This window comes from Egretta garzetta, unplaced genomic scaffold, assembly GCF_000687185.1.
Source record: "Egretta garzetta isolate BGI_Z169 unplaced genomic scaffold, ASM68718v1 scaffold100, whole genome shotgun sequence".
Classification (NCBI taxonomy): domain Eukaryota; kingdom Metazoa; phylum Chordata; class Aves; order Pelecaniformes; family Ardeidae; genus Egretta; species Egretta garzetta.
The window spans coordinates 1,611,773-1,619,737 of NW_009258265.1; the positions used below are offsets into that span (position 1 = coordinate 1,611,773).

The window sequence follows — 7,965 nt, forward strand, 5'->3', positions numbered from 1 at the left end:
GCATTGACGCGGCCGCTTCCCGCGCCCCGAGCAGACCCGGTGGTCGGTGCCGGGAGGCTGAGCCAGCGCTGGCCATGGGCCCTTACCCCGCGGTGCAGCCAGCAGCCGAACGGCAGCTCTGTCCCCTCAGCCTGGGGGCTCAGCCCAGCCCCAGCAGAGCTGGCTGGTCCCAAAGCCGTGCTTGTTTCTGCAAGCAGCGAGGTGACACGAGCGTGTCCCTGTTCCTGGCACAAGGTGCACCCTGGATAAACAGTGCAAAAAGCAGCTCGGCCCCCGCTCCATGCTGGCCGTGGTCCAACTGCACCTGAGGATGAAAAGCGTCGAGGACGAGGGGAGCCTGGCGCTGCCTTTCCCCGTGGTTTGACCATGCCTTGCAGGTGATGGTGGGAGCAATGCCCCAGGAGAGACGTCCTTCCTCCAACTGCAGCCCCCGCCATGGTCTCTGCGCCTGGGAGCCGATCCCCCATCCCACCTCACCGGCCAGCGAGACGTCCGAATTCACTGGCTGAACACACCTTCAGCTTTAATAAAATACCTCGTATTTACAGACACACCCAAATGTATACGTGGGTATGGATACGCATTATATGGGTGTACACATGTGTACCCCATGCTGCTTCACACAGCAGAGACTACTGACCACCTCGGGGCTGGGGGGGCACCCGCAAGCCGGTGCTTTGTCTCCAAATCACAGTGTCTGCCTGTTCCTGTAACAGCTTTGCCAGCAGACCCTGAGCACCCATGGGTGAGCACCCTGCTCCCAGTGGTGCCGTCCCCAGCCCTGCAGTGTGGAGCTGGCACATGCCCATGAGCTGCAGGGGGGCGCAGGGTCTTCCCTCGGCTGCTGTCGGGTCCTGGGCTGCTGGCCCCCACCCGTGGGTGCGAGAAGGGCAGCAGCAAAGCCCTGGGAGCGCTGGGACTCGCTGTGCCATCAGCTGACCAGAGACCACCTGAGCCTATGGCACGACTGGCACTGTGGGTCCGTGCCACAGGAGCCATCCGGCAGCGCCGCCAGCCCAGCCTTTGAAGTCTGCTCCCGGTGTGGAGTCAGTCCGTGCGGATTTAGTGGGGAGCAAACAGTGGCAGGGGTGCACCCATGGTCTGGTGACTGCCCCCGAGCCCAGAGCCGGGGCGGCTGCCTGCCTGGGCGCACCATTACCTGCAGGGACACCCCTAGACAGCCTTCTTGTCCTGGGTGGCCAGGAGCTGGGAAACACAGTAGGGGATGAGGCCAGCAGTGGCCAGTGGCACGGCCGCGCTCTTGCAGAAGGAGAGGACGTAGAAGAGCAACTGCATGTGGGAGGGTGGCTTGAAGGCATCAAAGAGGTGTAGGATGAGGAGGGAGGCGGCGACGCAGCCCAGGCGGAAGGGCAGCTGCTGGCCCTGCTTCCCCCGGCAGCTCTCCAGGTACATGTGGGAGTTGTGGGCTAGCCCCAGCCCGAAGAGGATGCCCAGGTTACGGAGGAGGCTGGCAAAGGGGGTGGTGTCGATGTGGACCCACTCGGGGTGGGCGCACCATCTCTGCGCCTTCTCCAGCGTCCAGAGCAGGTCCACACCGAGTGCCCGCAGCAGCAGGTAGAAGCCCAGGGCGAAGCTGAAGAGGAAGAAGGTGATGCCCAGGTACTGGCGGAGGCTGGCGTGGTAGATGAAGTGGATGTGCTGGAAGGTCTTGGCTACGGCCATCCCTGCCGGGAACAAAGTGGGAGAGGAGGTGGCACTGATCAGCAAGCAATCGCCTGCCTTGGGGCGGTGGAGCCGAGCAGACCCCACAGCCCTGGGCACGCCAGCAGGGGACATGTGCCGGGGGCTACCCATGTGCTCCTACACGGTGCTGACCTTCCCCATGGCCACCACCACTCCCCATTGCTCACAGAGGCCCAATTCTGCTCCCTCACCCAGCGATGACCCTTTTGACACCCCAAGCCTGCCCTGCCTCTGCCTTTGGGCCTTGTTCACTGCCCGCCCGACTGGGACTCGTGCCTTGAATGGGATAGGGACAAAGGCACGTCCTGGGGGCCAATCCTGCCCGTGACGATGAGGGCAGTAACTGCAGAGCCATGGGCACAGCTTTGCATCAAGACCCTGCACGCATCCGTCAGGCCATGCACCCTTCCTGGCCGGTGCTGTGCTCCAGCACGGCGCTGCCATGGGGAAGGGGACAGGGGGTCCGATGCACTCACCTGAGATGACCCCCGCGATGACCTGATGGGGGAAGTGGGCGGCAATGAAGACCCGGGACAGGCAGACACAGACCTGAATTGCCCAGAACCCTGCCCAAAGCACCGTCCACAGCACCCTGCAAGGGGCAGGCGGCCATGTCAGTGCCAGGCTCGGCTCGTGCTGCCCAGGGTGCCACCGTCGTGTACCCCGAGCGGTGCCTGGCCGCTCGCCGAGCCCATCCTCATGCACACCCCCCTGGGGTGCCATGGCCCAGCTGCCTGCCCACAGCCCCGTGCCTCGATGGGCTCGGCTGCACGCCCGTCGGCTCTGGAGCAGCCTCTGCCCAGCATGGCTGGTTTTGGCACACAGCTTACCAGTATTTGAGTGTCTTCGACTGCTTCTTCCCCATGGCAGCGGAGAGGAGGGCTGTCACCATGACGTAGTACACGCCTGCTGCGCCCATGGCGTGGCCGGAGGGGCTCCCTGGGCGAGAAGAGACCCCCCAGGTCAGAGCCCCCCTTCAAAGCAGGCTGCACCCTCGTCCCTGGGGGGCTCCCAGGCAGCAGCCCAGACCCCGGGGGCTGTGGTACCAAATGGCTTGGCACCCAGTGCCTGTCCCCTGTCGGTCACGGCGCCACCTCTATGGCAGGCGCCCAGCTCCATCCCCAGGCGCAAGCAAGGCTGGAGCAGGGGACAGCATGGCAGGAGCAGTGTGGGAGCACGGCTCTGGCTTTGTGGCCTCTCTGCCAAGCAAGACCGGGCAGAGGGCACTGACCATCGCGACAGCTCGTGCTTAGCGTGCTGGGAATGCCTGCAGCCCTTCCCCAGCTCCCATGGAAAGTCACGGGCAAAGTACAGACAGAGCTGCTCTGGAACTGGGCAAGCCCCTTCCCCACAGAGCGGCTGGCCTCCCCCCGCTGCAGGCATGGCCGGCGTCCCTGGGGCCAACGCCGCAGCACCATGATACCAGCCCTCTCTCAAGAGCTAGGGGTGCGTGCTGCTGGTGGGCTACCAGCCGAGGCCCCGGCCATGCCAGCACCACCCTCCCGGCAGGGACTAAGACCCCGAGTGGGGAGCTGCATGTGCAGGTCCCCCGGGCAAGCGCCCACTGCCCCTGCCGGGGCCAGGGACCCACCGGGGCCGGTCTCGCAGGTGAGCGGGAACTGCTGGATCTGTGGGGCGGAGGTGTTGCCATAATAGTCCGTCTCATGGACCCACCAGTACGGTCTCTCCCCAAAGAGGATCCTGAAAAGAAAGGAGAACGGGGGCTGTAGGGGTCCTGGTGGGCACGGCTGCGGTTTCAGCTCTGGCCTGGGAGCTGGAAGAGGCAAAGGACCCACGAGCAGTCCAGGGTGTCCCAACAGACACAGCATCCAGCTGGTCACTTGGTCCCAACAGCCAACACTGCCTGTCCATGTCCCCATTCCCAGCCCCCAGAAGGGGAAAAGCAAGAATTTCCTGGGAGCAAGCCAACGCACGGAAAAAGAAGAGAGGTGTCTGCTCCCTCGAAAACTTTTTCAGGCTGAGAGCAACTGTCTCATGGTGGCATCAGAGGCAGAGGCCACCCGTCCCTGGCACATGTGCAGGCAGCGTGGGCATCCCGGGAGATTTGAGCTGCGGGGCAGGCGCAGAGCCTGTGGATCCTGCTGCAGGGACGTGGGGTGCAGCCCTTGCACGTGGGCGCATGCAGCCCCAAAACTTTGGGATGCTGAAACGCAGCTGCGGGGATGGCACTGTGCTGCCCACCACCCCTGTGGCCGCTGGTACCACAGCCCACCGCTTGTAGGGACAGCACCCACAGCTACCAGCTGACACCAAACCCTGCGGGGCCGTGATGCCAGGGCGGATCAGCCCCATGGGACAACTGACGGTGCCAACGAGGCCATCCCGTGCCTGGAACAGTGGCTGGGTCCCTCGCGTACTCCCCACCACGGGTCCCTTGCGTGATCCCCACCACGGGTCCCTTTGCATCAGCGATGCCAGCGTTACCAGCCGTGGAGAGGCAGGGAATATCAGTGGCCTGGCTTACCCGTGGGACACGCTCACCTAAAAGATTAGAGGAGCACCAAGCCCCGATCCTGCGTATCAGAGCCGTGCCAGGTCGCCCCCGCGGCCCCTCCATGGAGAGGGGCTCTGTGCAGCCCTCGCGCAGAACTGCAACCCCGGCTGACAGCAAGGGGCTCTGCTTGCAGGGGGCTCTGTCCCTCTGCCTGGCTTCTGGGAAGCGGGGAGAGCCGTTGCTGCGCGGCTCAGGAAGGAACCACCATTACCACCGCCAAGCCGGGGGCCAAACTCTGGTCTTTGTTTTAGCCTGCGTCGAGGCTGAGAGCACACATCTGGCCCACGTTAGTCCAGTTGTGCCAAGACGCCCGGAGGGAGCCGTGGCACAGGGCCACTCACCACTTGAAGACGAGGTTGAGCCAGTCGCCGATCACGGCCACCCAGATCAGCCTGATGCCCACCGACTCGCTGAAGTGGAACCAGATAGGGAAGAGGACAAAGAAAGCGTTCCTGAGGTCGGCGGCGAAGGAGATGAAAAGGAACCAGTCCTGGGAGCCCTGGAAGTGCTCCTGCAGCCAGTGTGTCGCCTGGATGCCCGTGTCATGCAGGAGGTTCATGTTGGCCTCCATCCTCCTCTGCAGCCGCTGCCCCTCGGCACGGCTCCGGCTCTCCCACGCTCGCCGGCGCTGCTGGGGTTTTATAGTCTGTGGGCTCTTGTTTGCTGCGGGCAGGTCGCTTGTCCCAGCACTGATCTTTGGACCCCAAACCACTTTTGCCAAAGGTGCATCACCGGGGGGTTGTCACAAACATGTTTGGAACAACTTACGTAAAAGGGAAAAACAGGCTTCGAGGGCGCGTGGAAGCCGCGTGGAGCGTGGGGTGCTCCAGCACCAGCACCTTAACCCTTCCCCGCACTGTCCCCTGCTGGTTCAGCTGCTCCTACTGAACCCCAGCGTCTGCTCTGCTTTCGGGGAGGAGACCCAAGCACCTGAAGAGCTGCCACAGCCCCAAGCTGTGACATTTCTCCCATCCCTCGGCCATCACCCCAAGCACCACTGGAGCATCACGGGGATGCCCAGGAGCATGGAATGGGTTGTGCGTGGCATGGGGGGCAAGCTGCCCACCACCCCCACGTCAGCTGAAACCTGATGAAAAAAAAACTGATAAAAAAAACCACCTTGCTGCCGTGGCATTCACCAGGCTGATTAAACCAGGACTCTGCATAATGGGAAACTTTCCAGGTTGTTTCTGCAGCTCCCTGCAGCCTCAGACAGCGAGGCTTGGGGAGCTTCTGGCTGCCAGCAATGTTTTTCCGATCTCTGGTGTGAGGTTGAAGGACCTTTGCAAATGAGGTCCCCTGGGAGGGAAGGCATTCCTCCCAGCACAGCTCCCCTCCGTTAACCCCCTCCTGCACAAAACTGCCCTGTCAGCCCCTGGCTGCAGGGACAGAGCCGGACACACCACTCATCCCACTGGTTCCAGGTCCCTGCCAGTGGCCTTTCCCCACCCCAGCCCACACCGTGGCTGGCAGCAGCGCCGGCACCGCAGCGTTATCGTCCTGTTCCTCCCTGGGAGGTAACAGTAAATGAGTAACATGGAGAGCTATTTCCAGGAGCCTGAGGACATAGCCTGGCAGAAACCTCCTTCCCCAGCTCTGACCAGCCACCACGGTTGCTGGCGCACGGACGCGCAGCCCTGCGTCAGCCTGCAGCAAACGGGGCAGCTGCCCGGCCATGGGGGAAGAGGCGACCCAGGCGTTAATGATTAGCAGCCAGTGAAAAGGCATCACTTATCTCCCTCCTCGAGAAAGTTCAGGTCAAGACCCTTGAACTGTTTGTCATGGTGCGGAGCAGGCAGAGGTCTTGTCCAGCGCCGAGACCTGCCCACCAACAGTGGGAGCTGCGGGCAGCATCCTGCCCCCTTGCCTGCACGTAGCCCAGAGAGCCACAAACTCTAAAAGACAAAAACATGGCAACCCTTCCTCTCTGGAACACAGGCACCGACCGCTCTTGAAGCTGCCAGGCTGAGGAAGAGGGTTCCAAAGAGGTATTTGGAAACGCCTGTGCTCTGAAGGCCGTTGGATGAGTAGGGATCTGCCTGGCGTTTACCAGTGCAAGGCTGGGGCTGCCGGGGCAGATCTGCAGTTGCAGCCCAGCAACGGGGGCAGCCTGTCCTCGGCCCCGAGGAGCTGCCCATCAGGCGGCAGCAGCCAGCATCCCTCCCGGTATCCTCGCTGCGCGCCGGGGCTGATGCTCCTGGGCAAAGGGAAACGTGGGCGCAGCCAAAGCCTGACCCTGCGCTCAGCATCCTTGGCCCAGGCTGGCTTGATCCAGCTCTGTTCCCAAGGCTGGAGCGCAGCCGGAGCAGCCTCACCGTGCTGGGGAGCGGGGCCGGGGGCCCCCCGGGGGTGTGCATGGGGGGAGGCAGCACCGGGGGCTCACACCAGTCGGGCCAAGCGGCAATTTCCAAGCTGCCGTCGGTGAACAGGAAAGCACATGAAGGAGAGGAAGCCGTGCAAACCCAGCAGGATCCGCCCCGGCCGCAGGCGCATCCCTGCCAAGAGCTGCTCCTCCCTGCATCCGGGGGAGAGGGACCCAGGCGTCCCAGCCCCCGGACTGAGCTCCCAACCTACAACAACAACCCCAAAAACAACAAAACAGACGTTTGCACCAAAGTGGAATTACTCTTGCAAAGCAAATTCCCCAACAGCTCATTTCAGGGTCCTGAGTGGCTTTGGCCAGCGTGGAGGAATGTGACAGATTTGACTTCTGCGTCAAAAATATTTTGAAAGTCAGCAATAACTTCTCCCCGAGAGATTTCACAGCAGAAAATGGGGGCAAAAGGCATTGGGGGATGGGGAGCAGCGTGCTCCAGGCCCTTTGGAAAAAGTCACTGCAGGAAAATTGGGGCCGCAGTGGGGAGAGGCCAGGAAACAGGATGGGAACAGCCACCTCCTCCCTGCCAGCGCGGCACAGGGGCGAGCACGAAGCTCGCTGGGCTGCCCGTAGAGCTCTGCTGCTGGCGGAGCGGGGCGGGCCAGCATCCCCCTGCACAGTGGCCAGGCGGCATGTGCCACAGGGCCGGTCTGTGCCAGCGCTGCCGGGGTCCACACAGCGGAGGTTTCCCAGCACCAGCTCCATGCCCCACACTTTAGGTAAATCCCCATCCCTGCAGCCACCGCGCAGAGCTGGGGCAGCGGGGGCTGCTGACCTCCGGGTCACCGCAGGGTTTTGCATCCTGGCAGGTTTGGCCACTGGCTCTGGGAGCAGCGTGCCAGGCTCTGGCTCATCCCCTGCAACAGGCAGCACCGCTGGGCAGGGGCGTGCATTGCAAACTGGCCGGGGTGTCTTTCCCAGGGGAGGAACGGGGCCAGGCACTTTATTTCTGCACTGAGGTCTGTGCACAACGAGCCTGGGATGGGCTGGCAGCCCGGGAGCTGTGTGTGCCTGCAGTGGCACCGGCCAGCTCCGGGACACAGCGTCCCCGCGATTCCCAAGGCACCGGACGCAGGCTCAGGAGTCGCAGCGCACACGGGTGCTGTAACATAACGTGCTGCTCGTGGTGCCAGTGTTCCATCCAGAAAGTTCCCAGCCCGCTGCAAGGTCTGTGCCTGGGCAGCGAGCCGGGCTGCTGCCAGCACGGGACCGTGCCTGGTCTCACCTGCGTCAGCACGCGGGCAGAGTCCGGGCAGCGCTTGCAAGCACGTGGGCACACAACGGGTGGCAGGGAGCTGGCTGGCTGCCACCTTCCCCTGGCAGGGAGCACCCCGCCCGCTCCCCCCGAGCCCCAGGAGGGGCCTGCGGG

General features: G+C 63.5%; 1 protein-coding gene across 2 annotated transcripts; it reads right to left on the reverse strand.

The window, feature by feature from the left end:
- Positions 1-1,173: 1,173 nt before the first annotated feature.
- Positions 1,174-4,805, reverse strand: G6PC (glucose-6-phosphatase catalytic subunit). Of its 2 annotated transcripts, none has more exons than XM_009648311.2 (5): positions 4,561-4,805; positions 3,296-3,405; positions 2,535-2,643; positions 2,181-2,296; positions 1,174-1,685 (listed from the first exon to the last, which is right to left on the reverse strand). In XM_009648311.2, exons 1-5 carry the CDS (start codon positions 4,788-4,790, stop codon positions 1,174-1,176), a joined length of 1,077 nt encoding a protein of 358 aa, XP_009646606.1. In that variant the 5' UTR covers positions 4,791-4,805. The 2 variants fall into 2 exon arrangements, with proteins under 2 accessions (XP_009646606.1, XP_009646599.1); XM_009648304.2 differs by having other exon boundaries at positions 2,181-2,329; positions 2,556-2,643; positions 4,561-4,790.
- Positions 4,806-7,965: the final 3,160 nt, after the last annotated feature.

Coding starts and splice junctions, on each gene's coding strand:
- G6PC (XM_009648304.2), bottom strand. CDS start 4,790: ATGGAGGCCAACATGAACCTCCTGCATGACACGGGCATCCAGGCGACA. Junction 3,406..4,560: donor CTCAACCTCGTCTTCAAGTG/GTGAGTGGCCCT, acceptor CTTTCTTTTCAG/GATCCTCTTTGGGGAGAGAC. Junction 1,686..2,180: donor CATCGCGGGGGTCATCTCAG/GTGAGTGCATCG, acceptor TGTTCCCGGCAG/GGATGGCCGTAGCCAAGACC.